This window comes from Narcine bancroftii, chromosome 8 (assembly GCF_036971445.1).
Source record: "Narcine bancroftii isolate sNarBan1 chromosome 8, sNarBan1.hap1, whole genome shotgun sequence".
Lineage (NCBI taxonomy): Eukaryota > Metazoa > Chordata > Chondrichthyes > Torpediniformes > Narcinidae > Narcine > Narcine bancroftii.
The window spans coordinates 130,876,988-130,894,689 of record NC_091476.1 but is presented as its reverse complement, the minus strand read 5'-3'; the positions used below and the strand labels follow the sequence as shown (position 1 = coordinate 130,894,689).

The following is a 17,702-nucleotide window of genomic DNA, read 5'->3' as shown; positions in this document are numbered from 1 at the left end:
TGGAGACAGATAGGGGAAGAAACCATGGGGTTGGGGGGGGGGGGTGGGTGAGAAAAATAGAATAGGAGCAGGTAGAGGATAGATAGAAACCATGGAGCTGGATCATGTTGAAAATTACCTGAATACTGGATTTTAAATTTATGCCACTGGCTTTGAGGCTATCCAGGAGGAATATAACATGTTGTTCCTCAAATTTATGTTTGCTTCCACCTGGCAATGGCGAGGCCAATGACGTACACATAAACGTACACAAATGCAGGCATGGACAAGTTGGGCAGAGTGACCTATTCCCTGCTGAATGATTCTATCGCTCTAGGTCCCTATGGGAATGGTGAAGGATTAAGCAAACATCAAAAATCCCAGCATAATATTCTGAAATGGAGCAAGGGAAATTACCCAACACTTTGGTCAATAATCACCCAACAAATTATTTGCCCATTTATGTCAAAGATGTTTTTAAGTGAGCCCTGCATACATAATAGCTACCACATTGACTACAAAACAACAATGGCAGAGATGGAGAGTCGAATAGCATGATGTCAGAAATAGAGCTTAGTGGCTTGGTGTCAGGACATTTTTTCTCTCAATCCCAGCAAGATCAAGGAACATCTACATGGAACGTTGCTGTCGGAAAGCAGCATAAATTATCATGGATCATACTACTCATGATACGCTCTGTTCTCGCTGCTGCCATCAGAATGGAGGTACAGGTGTCACAGGGCATCTACCTCCAGGTTCAGGAATAGTTGCTACCCCTCAACTATGAGAATCCTGAACAACAGACTCCTTCAGAGATTCCTTTGAGGACTTAAACTTTGCTCATTATTTATTACTGTATAATTATACTTCAGTATTTGTACAGTTTGTTTACAGTTCTTTCTTGCAATACAGTTTACATTTACTGGTAATAGAAAATTCTCCTGGCCCGGATGCCAAGCATATACTCTGACAATAAATTTGAACTTTGACCTAGAACCAGTCACTTCAGAAAGAGAATTATAGATCACGCCCCAACTCACATCAATGGCATGGAGGTGGCGATAGTTGTCAGTTTTGTTCCTAGGAGTGAATATTTCCAACAATCAGTTCTGGTCCAACAAGGGCCCAAGAGGACATAACAACTCCCGTAATTCCTCATGAGCCTGAGGAAATTTGGCATGTTCCTGGCATTCCTCAACAACTTCTACAAATGTACCTCTCAGAGCATCCTGTCAGGATGCAGCACTGCACGATACAGGAGATCAAGACCTCAAGAAACTGAAGAGATATGTGAACGCAGCTTGGATCACAAACCTCCTCTCCCCCCATCGGCCCCATATCTCCTAATGTCTAAGAAGAGCAGCCAACATATTAAAGGATTCCTCTCTCAACCCCAGCACACGCACTCCTCCTGCCTGCTGGGAAGAAGATTCAAGAGTGTGAAATCACGCACCACCAGACTCAAGGACAATTTCTTTCACATGACTATCAGACTACTGGACAAACCTCACACTAGTAGAATAATGTTGCCCTTTCTCCAATTGAAATGATCTCTCACTTGGCTCATGTGACAATAAATGTAAACTTAAACTTCAAACATACAAATACAGATAAATATTAAAAGATGTTATAAAGTTTTTTTCTTCACTTTGCAAGGATTTAATATATTTAATTTTAGAAGTTATGATTTCTGTGCCATGCTTTACAAATTCTTCTGAATGCTAAATATATCTATTATATCTATTTTAAATATTAAATATTTAAAAATTAAAATTATATTTCAAGGGTCTTCAGCTTGAAACTAGCTCTTTCTCATCTTCCTACAAATGCTGCCGGATCTGCTGAGTGTTTCCAGCATCTTACGTTTTTATTTCATATTATGTTCAATCAAATCTCAGACATTCACCACCATCAAATGTGAAACATTTACAAAAAGATTTTGGATCAAGCTGGTCAATTCATTCAAAGAATGCTGTTTATGAGTAACTAAGAGGAAGTTTGACTCTTCTACACAAATACAAATCAGTTATACTTTATTTACTATATACATCCATTGATAATCATTACTGGATTATTCAGTATCGAATTTACTATTAAAATGTAGGTCTTCTAAAAATTACAATATGCACCATGCTTCATAGAGGTTGTGACAACTGCTTCATTCTGCTCAAGAATTTTTTTTAAAATCTGGTTTGTATCTGTTTATGGAAAATCCTGAAAGCTCCTAGATACTACCATTACAATAAAATTTCTCTCCTTCAATAGGGAGGTCGTCATCAACCAACACAAAACACAATTCTTAGCGTAATGTAAGTAGCTCTCTTAATTGGTTTAAAGATTGGTTCATTGCACCCATGATAAATTTGCAGCAAAAAAACATTAATCTCAAACTAAAATGACTTTGTTGTACTATTTCTTGATTGATTACCGCCCCTCCCCCCACCCCCATCCACTACTCCTATAGTGTGGATATAACTTCTTTGAAAATGAATAATTGTTTTGAGTAAATTAATTATTAGTTACTACAAAAAATTCTGATAATAGAGCAGTTGAATTAACGCAAGACTCCGTATTAATACAACAACAAAAACAGAACATCTAATAAAACTCTTATTCACAGTAGCTGGTTTAAAACTAAGTTGCAATACATGAGACAATATGGTCCATTTAATCAAATCCACATGGCAACAATGTAAAGCATTAAAACCCAGAAACCCTTTTAATTGAAGCAGCAAAAACATTTAACCCTATATACTGAACAACTGAAGACAAAATCCTTGTGTTTTTTACAAAAGCAGCTGTTGCTATATTAACTGCTTGCTTGAGGACATCACATGTCTCAGTCATACTTTCAGTATTATTTACCTCTGTGAACCCCTCGTGCAGAACATCCAGCATATTCCCTTTAGCTAAGCAAGGAATCATTTTATTTAGTTCAGTAACAAGAAGGCCCTGTTTAAAAAAAAGACGCCTGCAGAAGATCTTGCCTTCCAAAATAATCCAACGAGACCACAAAAAGGCAGTTTCTTCTTATCCCGTATGTTCAGTCCTTTATCTTCATTTTAAACAGGGTGATAGTATCAGACTACAGTGTAAAAGAGGGGAAACACAACTGAGCATGCTCAGCAAGCAACCAGTCACATTGAAGATGATTAGGAACGACGTGTTGTCATGCCGACAGCTCACCACAGGATGAGAGGGTGGGCACTTGTCTCAAAAGGCAACCTCAAACATAGAAGGGAAGTTTCTTACTCAAGTCAACAAAGTGAACCCCAGAAAGTGAACAAATTCTGCCTGCTATTCCTGCATTTCAAAAGTCAAAGAGGACAAAGGAAATTAATCATTAGTGTAAAAGGGACAAGTTATCTGAATTCACTATGTAAAAAGAAATATTTTGGTTAACTTTATGGCATCTCTTTTCAAATTAAAAAAAAAGTTTATACACATAGCTGACAAAGCTGGCAGAGTGGGCTAATGGGAGATGGTGAGGGAACCGTGTAAGGGATCTAATCCTATTGACCTCGCTACCTCCTTGAATTGACAGCGGTGACCATTGCACAGTCTTTCTAAATTCAAGAGTGCAGAATAGATCATCATCTTTGATTTCTCCTCTATCCATCTTTGGCTTGGCTTCGCGGATGAAGATTTATGGAAGGGTAACGTCCACGTCAGCTGCAGGCTCATTTGTGGTTGACAAGTCCGATGCGGGAGAGGCAGACACGGTTGCAGCGGTTGCAGGGGAAAATTGGTTGGTTGGGGTTGGGTGTTGGGTTTTTCCTCCTTTGCCTTTTGTCAGTGAGGTGGGCCCTGCGGTCTTCTTCAAAGGAGGTTGCTGACCGCCGAACTGTGAGGCGCCAAGATGCACGGTTGGAAGTGATATCAGCCCACTGGCGGTGGTTAATGTGGCAGGCACCAAGAGATTTCTTTAAGCAGTCCTTGTACCTCTTCTTTGGTGCACCTCTGTCTTGGTGGCCAGTGGAGAGCTCACCATAGAACACGATCTTACACCTATCTCGTTGTCGATCCTTGCATCCGATGAAATGGTGCAGCCGAGATAGGTAAACTGGTTGACCGTTTTGAGTTTTGTGTGCCCGATGGAGATGTGGGGGGGCCTGGTAGTCATGGCGGGGAGCTGGCTGATGGAGGGCCTCAGTTTTCTTCAGACTGACTTCCAGGCCAAACATTTTGGCAGTTTCCGCAAAACAGAACGTCAAGCGCTGAAGAGCTGGCTCTGAATGGGCAACTAAAGCGGCATCGTCTGCAAATAGTTCACGGACAAGTTGCTCTTGTGTCTTGGTGTGAGCTTGCAGGTGCCTCAGATTGAAGAGACTGCCATCCGTGCGGTACCGGATGTAAACAGCGTCTTCATTGTTGAGGTCTTTCATGGCTTGTTTCAGCATCATGCTGAAGAAGATTGAAAAGAGGGTTGGAGCGAGAACGCAGCCTTGCTTCATGCCATTGTTAATGGAGAAGGGTTCAGAGAGCTCATTGCTGTATCTGACCCGACCTTATTGGTTTTCGTGCAGTTGGATAACCATGTTGAGGAACTTTGGGGGGCATCCGAGGCGCTCCAGTACTTGCCAAAGCCCTTTCCTGCTCACGGTGTCGAAGGCTTTGGTGAGGTCAACAAAGGTGATGTAGAGTCCTTTGTTTTGTTCTCTGCACTTTTCTTGGAGCTGTCTGAGGGCAAAGACCATGTCAGTTGTTCCTCTGTTTGCGCGAAAGCCGCACTGTGATTCTGGGAGAAGATTCTCGGCGAGACTAGGTATTATTCCATTTAGGAGAATCCTAGCGAAGATTTTGCCTGCAATGGAGAGCAGCGTGATTCCCCTGTAGTTTGAGCAGTCTGATTTCTCGCCTTTGTTTTTGTACAGGGTGATGATGATGGCATCACGAAGGTCCTGAGGCAGCTTTCCTTGGTCCCAGCAGAGCTTGAAAAACTCATTCAGTTTGGCATGCAGAGTTTTGCCGCCAGCCTTCCAGACTTCTGGGGGGGATTCCATCCATACCTGCTGCTTTGCCACTTTTCAGTTGTTCAATTGCCTTATATGTCTCTTCCCGGTGAGGACCTCATCCAGCTCTAGCCTTCGGGGCTGTTGAGGGAGCTGGAGCAGGGCGGATTCTTGGACTGAGCGGTTGGCACTGAAAAGAGATTGGAAGTGTTCTGACCATCGGTTGAGGATGGATATCTTGTCGCTGAGGAGGACTTTGCCGTCTGAGCTGCGCAGCGGGCTTTGGACTTGGGGTGAGGGGCCGTACACAGCCTTTAGAGCCTCGTAAAAAGCCCTGAAGTTGCCAATGTCCGCGCTGAGCTGGGTTAGTTTGGCGAGGCTAGTCCACCACTCATTTTGGATCTCCCGGAGTTTGCGCTGAAGATGGCTGCATGCGCGACAGAAGGCTTGTTTCTTCTCTGGCCAGGACGGCTTTGCAAGGTGAGCCTGGTGGGCAGCTCGCTTCTTTGCCAGCAGCTCCTGGATTTCCTGGTTGTTTTCGTCGAACCAGTCCTTGTTTTTCCTGGAGGAGAAGCCCAGTACCTCTTCAGTGGATTGCAGTATGGTAGTCTTCAGCTGATCCCAGAGGGTTTCGGAGACGAGTCCGTGAGGCGGATTGCATCCTCGAGCTTTGCTTTGAGGTTTGCCTGGAAGTTTCCCCTCACTTCGTCTGACTGCAGGTTTCCAACATTGAACCTCTTTCTGGGGGCTTTACTGTTCCTGGACTTTGGCTTGAAGTGAAGGTTGAGCTTGCAGCGAACCAGCCGGTGGTCAGTGTGGCATTCCGCGCTAGGCGTGACCCTGGTGTGGATCACATCTTGTTTGTCTCTTTCTCGCACCAGGTCGTAGTCCAGGAGGTGCGTTTGGATCGGGGATGCATCCAGGTAGTCTTCAGGCTGTCCCTCTGCTGAAAAAGGGTGTTTGTAATGACAAGCCACTGTTATGGGCAGAGCTCCAACAGGAGGCGCTTGTTGTCGACAACGAGTGCCTCCTGTTGGAGCTCTATCCATCAGATCCCTTTTAAATCTCCTACTTCTCATCTTAAAACTGTGCCTCCTTGTTTTTAGTATCCCTTACATTTCCAGAACCTGATTGAAACGGTGCCACATTAAAGGTTATTGCAAAATTTAAATCTCTTATTGACAGAGGTAACATTTTGGCATGGATAGAAGAATGCTGGCTGACAGGTAATTTTTTGGATGTTGATATGTAATGTGTGTCACAGAGATCAGTTAATATAAATTAATATAAATGATTTAAATTAAGGCACAAAAGGGATGTCTGCCATATTTACAGATGGCATGATTGATAAAAATCGGTATTTAAGTGGTAATAAGGAGCTTATCTGACAATAAACTTCATTCTTCTCCATTCTAAATCAAGATAGAGAAAAACAAATGTTATTGTCAAACAAGTAAAATGTACAGATGAAACAAAGTCTTACTTATTACAGCATTTCAGATATATAACATACATGAATAACAATGTAAGAATAATAAAACAAGGTAGTTAAAAGGATAATAAATGTAAAAGAAAGAATACTCATTGTTGGCTGTAGTCCTAAAAGTGTGCTGTGTCAGTTGTTCCACAGTGTGCTTGACAAAATGTATTTAATAGAATTGCATAAAATTGGTAGAAAAATGGACAGACATAAAAGCAGGAAAAAATGCCACTTAGAATAGAGGTCAAGAGATGAAGTGGCAGATGGAGTTCAATCTGGAGAAGTATATCTTTGGAAGGACAAACTCCAAGGCAGAGTACAAAATTAATGGCAGGATTCTTGGTTGTGTGGAAGAGCAGAGGAATCTGGGGATCCATGTCCACAGATCCATTACAGTGAATTTTCTACAATACCACTCCTTTGAGTGGCAACAACCAAAGATGGATTTCTAACCCCTTATTTTTACACATTTCAACATTATCTAAAGCATTATCGTAAAACCTGTATAAACATTATATCTGCTTTAGTTTCCAATATGCATCTGCAGATCAAATAAAAATAATTTTCCTTTATAATTATTTGCTTCATATTACTACATAATAGCATGAAACATTTAGCAACAAGAACTCTGCACTAATATGGAGGGGAAAAAACGTATTAATGTATGAAGGATTCTTCATATCTTTGCAATATAGACAAAAACCAAATGTTCTTTTGAAATATCATCAATAATGTAGAATAGTCAAATTTGGCAGCCAATGTGCTCCCTGTGAGGCTTTAAAAACAACTGAGGAACTGGATGATCAGATAATTAATCTTATTGCAAAAGTAGAGAGATAAATGTTGGCCAGATTTTTTTTCATTTTCATTCATCTTGGGCAATCGAATTCAGCAGTTGAAGTTAAAGGCTCGAAAAGAAAGACTCAGCAGATAACAGGTGAATGGGCAATTGAGGTCATGGGACCCAGGCATCATCTTAAAAGTGAGGAACTGAGTAGTGGAGCAATCAACAAGAGAGTGGACTGAGTCAGAGTGGAAAGGCTTTGGCTCAAGGTGCTTCGGCAAATAGTTACTGAGGTGGTGACGCAGGAGATGAAGTAAATAAGGGCCACCCTATTCGAGGAGCGCTTTCATCCCTAACGTCGAAGTACTCGAGATGGCAGAGGTCGACAGCATCGAGTCCACGCTGCTGAAGATCCAGCTGCGCTGGATGGGTCACGTCTCCAGAATGGAGGACCATCGCCTTCCTAAGATCGTGTTATATGGCGAGCTCTCCACTGGCCACCGTGACAGAGGTGCACCAAAGAAAAGGTACAAGGACTCCCTAAAGAAATCTCTTGGTGCCTGCCACATTGACCACCGCCAGTGGGCTGATATCGCCTCAAACCGTGCATCTTGGCGCCTCACAGTTTGGCGGGCAGCAACCTCCTTTGAAGAAGACCGCAGAGCCCACCTCACTGACAAAAGGCAAAGGAGGAAAAACCCAACACCCAACCCCAACCAACCAATTTTCCCCTGTAGCCGCTGCAACCGTGTCTGCCTGTCCCGCATCGGACTTGTCAGCCACAAACGAGCCTGCAGCTGACGTGGACTTTTACCCCCTCCATAAATCTTCGTCCGCGAAGCCAAGCCAAAGAAAGAAGATTCGAGGAGCAAAAAAAAATTCAGCAGGTGGGCACAGGTAAGGGCAGATTTTACATGTATTTTTTCCACTCATCATAGATAGTGGAAATGGCAGCCAAGTCAGGGGCATGCTCCTCTTGCAGAATCTGGGTTGTCAAGGAAGCCAGCAGTATCCCCGATGACTTCATCTGCAAGATGTGCATCCAGCTGCAGCTCCTGATGAACCAATAAATGGGAGCTGGAGGTGGATGAACTCTGGATAATTCGGGAGGCTGAGGGGGTGATAGACAGGAGTTACAGGGATGTTATCACACCTAGTAGGCATGAGGAGGATAGATGGGTGACAATTAGGAGAGGAAAGGTACCAGGCAGTCAATGCAGGGCACCTCTGTGGCTGCTCTGCTCAATAATAAGTATACCTTTTTGGATACTGCTGGGGAGGGGGTGGGGGACAATAGACCAGGGTCAAGGCACAGCGATATGGTCTCTGGCATGGGGTCTTGACCTGTGGCTAAGGAAGAAAGGGAGAAGAGGTGAGCTGTAGTGATATGGGATTCCATAGTTATGGGGACAGATAAGATGTTCTATTGAAGAGATTGAGAATTCCACATGGTATGTTGCCTCCCTCAGACAACTCAGATTGATTTCACACTATTCTCAGAAAGGAGGATAAGCAGCCAGATCTTGTGGTCCATGTAGGGACCAATGATGTGGTTATGGAGAGTGAAGATGTCCTGCAAGGAGAGTTCAGGAAGTCAGACGCTAGATTGAAGGATAGAACCTCCAGCATGGTGATCTCAGGAATGCTACCCGTGCCACATTCTAGTGATGTTAGAAATAGGAGGACAATGTAGCTTAATATGTCTCAGGAGAGGGGGCTTCATGTTTCTGGATCATTGGGCTCTCTTCCAGGGAAGGTGGGTCCTGTGGTGACGAGATGGTTTGCATTTTAACTGGAGGGGGGCTAATATCCTTATGGGAATGTTTGCTGGTGCTGCTCCAGGTGGGGTGGCGGTTGCAACAAATTTGCAGGGGGATGGGAACTAGAGTGCCAGAGCAGATAGAGGAGTGGAAATGTATTGTAAGAAAGGCAGGCTAGCTTACAGCATAGATTGGCACATGGAATTATGACATCGTGGCCATTAGTGAAACTTGGTTTCAGGAGCAGGAGGTCTAGTAGATCAATCTTCTGGGATTCTGTTGCTTCAAACATGATATAACGGGCTGGGGCAAGGGGGATGAAAGGGGAAGGAGTGGAATTGCTCATCATGGAAAATATCACAGCTATGCTCAGGCAGGACAGACAAGAGGGTGTCTACTGAGGACATATGGGTAGAGCTGAGGAACAGAAAAGGTCTGACCACATTCACGGGATTGTATTATAGTCCATCCAATAGTCAACGAGAACTGGAGGAGCAAATCTGTAAAGAGAAAGCAGACAGCTGAAGGAAACATAAGGTTATGATAAAAGATTGTTACTTTCAACATATCAACTGGGACTCCCATACTGAAAAAGGGCTGGATGGCTTGGAGTGGCAAATGTGTTCAGAAAAGTTTAATAAATCAATATAGAGAGGTACCAACTAGAGAGAGTACAATACTGGATCTCCTATTAGGGAATGTGACAGGACAGGTAAGTGACAGAAGTATGTGTAGGGGAATATTTTGGGTGCAGTGATCATAATGCCATTAGTTTCAAGTTAATTATGGAGATGGATAGGTCTGGGCCTCATGTTGATATTCTAAATTGGAAAAATGCCAATTTTAAGGAAATTAAAAAGGATCTAAAATGCATGGATTGGGATCAGATGTTTCTGGGCAAGGATTTGCTAGGTAAAGGTGAAATCCATATAAAACCTTCAAAGGTGAAATTTTGAGAATATGGAGTTTGTATCTTTTTGTCAGGATTAAAGGCAAAGTTAATAGGCAAAGGGAATCTTGATTTTCAAGGGATATTCGGGATCTGGTTCAGAAAAAGGGCGAAGTGTATAGCAGGTATAAGCAACACGGAGTAAATGAGGTACTTGAGGAGTATAAAAAAATGCAAGAAAAATTTCAAGAAAGAAATCCAAAGGCAAAAAGAAGGCATGGGTTTGCTTTTGCAGACAATGTGAAGAAAAATTCTGAGGGTTTTTACGGGTATATTAAGAGCAAAATGATAGCAAGGGTCAAAATTGGACCCCTTGAAGATTAGTGGTTGGCTATGTATGAGCCAAAATAGATGGGGGAGATTTAAAATGTTTTTTTTTAATCAGTGTTCACTCAGAAAATTGGCAAAGAGTTGAAAGAAGTAAGGAAAACAAGCAGTAAGGCCATGGAACCTATACAGATTAAAGAGAAAGAGGTGCTTGCTGTCTTCAAGCAAATAAGGGTGAATAAATCCCCAAGGCCTGATAATATATTCCCTTGGACCTTGAGGGAGGCCAGTGTAGAAATTGCAGGGGCTCTGGCAGAAATACTTAAAATGTCCTGAACCATGGATGTGGTGCCAGAGGATTGTAGGGTAGCTCATGTAATTTTGTTGTTCAAAAGACTCCGAAAGTAACCCTGGAAATTATTGGCCAGTGAGCCTGATATCAGTATTAGGTAAATTAATGGAAAGTGTTCTAAAAGATCAGATATACAAGTATTTGGATAGCCAGGGACCGATTAGGGATAGTCAAGATGGCTTTGTGCATTGTAGGTCGTGTTCAACCAATCTGATGGGAGTTTTTCGAGAAAGTTACCAGGCAAGTTGATAAAGCCTGTGGATGTTGGCTATATGGACTTTAATAAGACTTCTACAAGGTCTCACATGGGTGGTTAGTCAGGAAGGTTCAGACACTCAGTATTCATTGTGAAGAGGTAAACTGGATTCGACAATGGCTCGATGGGAGAAGCCAAAAAGTCTTAGTGGATGATTGTTTCTTAGTCTAAAGACCTGTGATTGGTGGTATGTCTTAGTCATTGCTGGTGGTTCTATTGTTGTTTGTCATCAGCATCATTAACCTGGATGACAATGTGTTACATTGAGTAAGCAGGTTTTCACATGACACTAAGATTGGAGGTGTTATGGACAGTGAAGAAGGCTTTCAAAGCTTGCAGAGAGATCGGGACAAGCTGGAAAAATGCACTAAAAAAATGGTAAATGGATCTTAATGCAGACAAGTGTGAGATGTTGCATTTTGGAAGGACAATCCAAGAAAGGACATACACGGTAAATGGTAGGGCCCTGAGGAGTGCAAGACAACAGAGGGATCTGGGAATACAGGTACATAATTCCCTGAAAGTGGCGTCAAAAGTAGATAGAGTTGTAAAGAAAGCTTTTGGCATAAATCAAAGTAATGAATATAGAGTTGGGAATGTTATGGTAGCATTGTATAATACACTGGGAAGGACAAATTTGGAGTATTGTGTGCATCTTTGGTCAACTAACTGCAGGAAATATATCAATAAGATAGAAAGAGTGAAAAAAAGATTTACTAGGATGTTGCTTGGACTTCAGGAACAGAGTTACAGGGAAAGGTTAAACAGGTTAGGACTTTATTCCCGGGAGCAAAGGATGAAAGGAAATTTGATAGAACTATTTAAAATTATGAGGGGGATAGACAGAGTAAATGTAGGTCAGATTTTTCCAATGAGGGTAGGTGAGATACAGACCAGAAGACATGGGTTAAAGATGAACGGGGAAAAGTTTAAGGAGAACATTAGGAGGACACTTCCTCATACAGAGTGCTAGGAGTGTGGAACAAGCTGCGAGCTGAAGTGGTGATTGCAGGCTGTATTTTAACATTTAAGAAGAATTTGAACAGGTACATGGATGGGAATAGTATGGAAGACTATGGATTAAATGTAGGTCAGGGGGACTAGGCAGAAAAATGGTTTGTCACAGTCGAGAAGGACCAAAAGGGGTTGTTACTGTCCTGCAATGTTCTATGGTTCATTGAAGAAATGTTCCTCAGCATAGATTTTCTTTTTTCTTTGGCTTGGCTTCGCGGACGAAGATTTATGGAGGGGGTAAAAAAGTCCACGTCAGCTGCAGGCTCGTTTGTGGCTGACCAGTCCGATGCGGGACAGGCAGACACGATTGCAGCGGTTGCAAGGGAAAATTGGTTGGTTGGGGTTGGGTGTTGGGTTTTTCCTCCTTTGCCTTTTGTCAGTGAGGTGGGCTCTGCGGTCTTCTTCAAAGGAGGCTGCTGCCCGCCAAACTGTGAGGCGCCAAGATGCACGGTTTGAGGCGTTATCAGCCCACTGGCGGTGGTCAATGTGGCAGGCACCAAGAGATTTCTTTAGGCAGTCCTTGTACCTTTTCTTTGGTGCACCTCTGTCACAGTGGCCAGTGGAGAGCTCGCCATATAATACGATCTTGGGAAGGCGATGGTCCTCCATTCTGGAGACGTGACCCATCCAGCGCAGCTGGATCTTCAGCAGCGTGGACTCGATGCTGTCGACCTCTGCCATCTCGAGTACCTCGACGTTAGGGGTGTGAGCGCTCCAATGGATGTTGAGGATGGAGCGGAGACAACGCTGGTGGAAGCGTTCTAGGAGCCGTAGGTGGTGCCGGTAGAGGACCCATGATTCGGAGCCGAACAGGAGTGTGGGTATGACAACGGCTCTGTATACGCTTATCTTTGTGAGGTTTTTCAGTTGGTTGTTTTTCCAGACTCTTTTGTGTAGTCTTCCAAAGGCGCTATTTGCCTTGGCGAGTCTGTTACTAAGGCTTTAAATATACAGATGATGCAAATAGATGCAGCAATTACATAATATTGCTTTCTTCAAGAAAAAAGTGCCCGCCTCTATCTGATCTATCCAGACAAAATAACCAAGATTGCAAAAAGTCATAGATAAGAAAACATTCCCACAGGATACATCCACAGCTCCCATAACACTAGACAATTTTTTTCTAAAAGGTTTGCATCCTGAAAAAAAATGAGGGATTATGATAGACATCTTCAAGATGAACACAAAGATAATTTCAGATTTGCAGTATCACGTTGGAAGTTGGAGAAACAGTAAATTAACTTTTATTGAATTTAGCATGTTAATTGCAAAATGATGCTGACACATTGCATTAGTTTAGAATCAAAATCAGGATTTATTGTCATAAACAAGTTATAAAATGTGATGTTTTGCAGCAGAATCATATTATAACCATTTTAGAACATTACTATAAAAATTAAATAAAATAATAAAAATAATAGAGCACAAAAGTAAGGCAGTGTCTTTGGTTCATTGATTATTCAGGAATCTGATGGCACCGGGGAAGATGTCCTTGTGCTGCTGAGTGCTCATCTTTAAACTTCTGTCCCTTTTCCCCAATGGTAGCAGAGTGAAAAGGGCATGGCCTGAGGGGGTGGGGGTCTTTGAAGATAGGGTGGCTTTTTTAAGAAACCACCTCATGTGAATGGTCCATGATGGAGTGAAGTCTGGTGCCTGTGATGTCGCAGGCCGAGTTAACAACCCTCTGGAGTTTATTCTTGTCCTGAGAGTTGGTGCCCCAATCCCAGGCAGTGATGCAATCAGCCAGAATGGTCTTTATGGTACATCTGTAGAAGTTTATGAATCTTTGGTGACATACCGAACACCTCAGACGCCTCAAAGTATAGCCGCTGGCCAGCCATCTTTGAGATTACATCAATGTGGAGGCTCCAGGACAGATCCTCGGAGATGTTCCCTGGGTTGTGTTCCCCTGACTTCCTCCTGTCATTGAGCGCAAGGTTATTGTCATTACACCATTCAATGAGCTGATCTATCTCCCTCCTGTATGCTTCCTCATTGCCGTTTGTGATTCTACTGACAACTGTAGTGTCATCGGCAAACTTGTAGATGGCATTGGAATTGTGCCTTTCCACACAGTCATGGGTGTATAGTGAATAGAGCAGTGGGCTAAACATACATCCTTGGTGTGCACCTGTGTTGATGATCAGTGAGAAGGTGACGTTGTTTTCAATTCGTACTGACTGTGGTCTTCCAACGAGAAAGTCAAGGTTCCAGTTGCAGAGGGGGGTATAGAGGCCTAGAGTTTGTAGTTTCTTGACCAGCATTGTAGTCTATGAAGAGCAACCATATATATGAATTGCTGTTTTCGAGATGATCCAGAGCTGAGTGGAGAGCCAGCGATATTGCATCTGCTGTGAAGCGATTGTGACGATGGGAAAATTGCAATGGGTCCACATCTTTACTTAGGCAAGTGTTAATTTAGGCCACGATCAGCCTCTCAAAGCTGAGCAAAGCGCTCAGGTTGACTGCACATATACACAACCAATGTGAGGAGCCCAGGGTTGTCTTGGTCACCAATTTTACACCTGAAGTAGAGCTCATTCGCTTTTTTAGTAAGTGTTTTCATGCTATCTTTTTTGAGCCTTAAGTGTATACTCTCCACAAATGTAACGGAATGTATCGCAGTTATTGTGAGATTGTTGAGACATTTTTCTGTATTGAATCTTTCTGAAGACATTGAATGCTAGTGTGAAGTACAGCACTGAAGAACATGTGCATGAATCTGTTCACTCTATGTCAATGTAATGCACAGCATCTGTATACGTGAACGGCTTTTATAGCCTGTCTGCATCTATCCTGAGGCAGCATGCCCAAGCCGAAGACAACATTTGTATAGCACATGTACTGAGTCCATGCCCAGGCATACTTGGACTGACCAAAATAGCTTGCTTTGTAGGCAATATTCTAGTAGATTTAAAATATGATAGAAAATCACAAAAATAGGTTATATCTAAAAAAAAGTACATAATAGGAAATTTTTAAGGCGATTTTCATGACCAGCAGCCCAAATTCCATAAAATACACCCAAAAGTGTTCAGGAACCAAAATCTTTGTTCTCTAGTATCTTCTTCTTTGGCTTGGCTTCATGGACGAAGATTTATGGAGGGGTATGTCCACGTCTGCTGCAGGCTCGTTGCTGACTGACAAGTCCGATGCGGGACAGGCAAGCACGGTTGCAGTGGTTGCAAGGGAAAATTGGTTGGTTGGGGTTGGGTGTTGGGTTTTCCCTCCTTTGTCTTTTGTCAGTGAGGTGGGCTCTGCGGTCTTCTTCAAAGGAGGTTGCTGCCCGCCGAACTGTGAGGCGCCAAGATGCACGGTTGGAGGCGATATCAGCCCACTGGCACTGGTCAATGTGGCAGGCACCAATAGATTTCTTTAAACAGTCCTTGTACCTCTTCTTTGGTGCACCTCTGTTTCGGTGGCCAGTGGAGAGTTCGCCATATAACACGATCTTGGGAAGGTGATGGTCCTCCATTCTGGAGACGTGACCCACCCAGCGCAGTTGGGTCTTCAGCAGTGTGGATTCGATGCTTGCGGACTCCGCCAGCTCAAGTACTTCGATGTTGGTGATGAAGTCACTCCAATGAATGTTGAGGATGGAGCGGAGACAGCGCTGATGGAAGTGTTCTAGGAGCCGTAGGTGATGCCGGTAGAGGACCCATCATTCGGAGCCAAACAGGAGTGTGGGTATGACAACGGCTCTGTATACGCTAATCTTTGTGAGGTTTTTCAGTTGGTTGTTTTTCCAGACTCTTTTGTGTAGTCTTCCAAAGGCACTGTTTGCCTTGGCGAGTCTGTTGTCTATCTCGTTGTCAATCCTTGCATCAGATGAAATGGTGCAGCCGAGGTAGGTAAACTGATTGACCATTTTGAATTCTGTGTGCCCGATGGAGATGTGGGGGGAGGCTGGTAGTCATGGTGGGGAGCTGGCTGATGGAGGACCTCAGTTTTCTTCAGGCTGACTTCCAGGCCAAACATTTTGGCAGTTTCCGCAAAACAGGACGTCATGCGCTGAAGAGCTGGCTCTGAATGGGCAACTAAACCGGCATCGTCTGCAAAGAGTAGTTCACGAACAAGTTGCTCTTGTGTCTTGGAGTGAGCTTGCAGGTGCCTCGGATTGAAGAGACTGCCATCCGTGCGGTACCGGATGTAAACAGCGTCTTCATTGTTGAGGACTTTCATGGCTTGTTTCAGCATGAAGAAGATAGTAAAGAGGGTTGGTGCGAGGACGCAGCCTTGCTTCACGCCGTTGTCAATGGAGAAGGGTTCGAAGAGCTCATTGCTGTATCTGACCCGACCTTGTTGGTTTTCGTGCAGTTGGATAACAATGTTGAGGAACTTGGGGGGGGCATCCGAGGTGCTCTAGTATTTGCCAAAGCCCTTTCCTGCTCACTGTGTCGAAGGCTTTGGTGAGGTCAACAAAGGTGATGTAGAGTCCTTTGTTTTGTTCTCGGCCCTTTTCTTGGAGCTGTCTGAGGGCAAAGACCATGTCAGTAGTTCCTCTGTTTGCGGAAAAGCCACACTGTGATTCTGGGAGGACATTTTCGGCGACACTATTAAGGAGAATCCTAGCGAAGATTTTGCCTGCAATGGAGAGCAGCGTGATTCCCCTGTATCATGTACTTGTATCATGTACATGTACATGAAAACATGCAGAAAACATGCAGATATATACATATATATGTAATTTAACAAACTTGATTGGTCCTGCCCTTTTTTTCTAATTTTGCCTGCCAAAACTCAACCTAGAGATTGTTTGGAAAATGTACACCACGTCCTTAATCATCACCACTCTTAACCAATTGCTGCATGATGTATTTATTTAGCCTCGTAATAGTGTATTTTCTCACCTCTCCTCTGCACTTCTCCATGATTGATAATATAGAATACATGGAATAAATTCTTCTCTCTGCAGCTGGAAACATTGCAACTTTAGTGCAGAAAACTGTTTTGATGGCTTAGATTCTTAACTTAATAAAATATCACCCAATCTTTAGTTATGTAAAACAAAGAATAAGTAATCCAGGTGATAAAATTAGAATGAATTATCAAGGAGTTAAGAACGAGTTGAACAGCAAATGTCATGACTTGTTCTTGACAATAAGTTCTGATTCTGAATAGTTTGAATACAATTCTCCTAATATGATCCCCTCCCCACCCAACCCGGTATATTTGTAGACTGTTACCTTGTTTATTCTATGGACAATGCCAATCTCCCCATTTATCTTTAGCTGGCAATGTACTTTGACGGTGCTGATAAAGTACCTATCTCAGCACATGTATACCACCAACGTGTTCATATGTATGGTCACTTTGCCAGGGTTGTAGCCAGCATTGTGCTTGATCCAAATTGCTGGTCCTTCGGTCCTGAGCTGCGCTCTCCGGTTTGCCACCTCTCCGGCCCTGATATCCCAGCCCACTCTTGTATTTAAGTGGACATTCTCACGGTTATTCCCTGACAGCATCTGTGGATACTTCCCTGGATTCCCCCCAGAGCTGCCTCCCTCCTCCACTTCCGGGTGTTTGCCAATGCTCCCTAATAATTTCCTGATCTGGTAACCTCAGAACAAAGCTTGGATCCTCGCCACAGACTGTGCCTGGCTGGTGATTTCTTGCCAACCTTACCCATAATCTCCCTCACAGCTGGAACTGTTCTGCCAGGCACCAGCACCAAGGAAATGCAGAGCGGTTCCAACTGCGTGAGGGATTATGTGTAAGGAAGACGAAAATGGCCAATTTGCCCATTCAACCCGCATTGAGTGAGGTGCTAACCATGCTAGAGTGGCCCTGAAGCGGCCTGATAAAATGCTGGCCCACAGCGGCACGCCAGAGCACTCAAGTGAACACTGGCAGCGCAGCACTGCAGCCCTGGGAATTGGTTATTGGCCAGGTAAGGCGAGGACAGTGAT

At 43.5% G+C, this 17,702-nt stretch overlaps 1 protein-coding gene across 6 annotated transcripts in view; it reads right to left on the bottom strand.

The window, feature by feature from the left end:
* dixdc1b (DIX domain containing 1b) overlaps positions 1-17,702 on the bottom strand; it is a 117,243-nt gene that overhangs the window by 87,983 nt on the left and 11,558 nt on the right. For 2 of the 6 annotated variants that reach the window (XM_069894866.1, XM_069894867.1), the window contains exon 1: positions 2,845-3,048. The exons of 2 other annotated variants lie outside the window; for them this stretch is intronic. Coding sequence is in view for 2 of the 4 variants with exons in the window: in XM_069894863.1 (XP_069750964.1) it covers positions 2,845-2,904 (60 nt within the window). In the remaining 2 variants the exon portion in view is untranslated. Of the gene's footprint in view, positions 1-2,844; positions 3,051-17,702 lie in introns of those variants that run through there. 2 more of the 6 variants (XM_069894863.1, XM_069894865.1) reach the window with 2 other exon arrangements.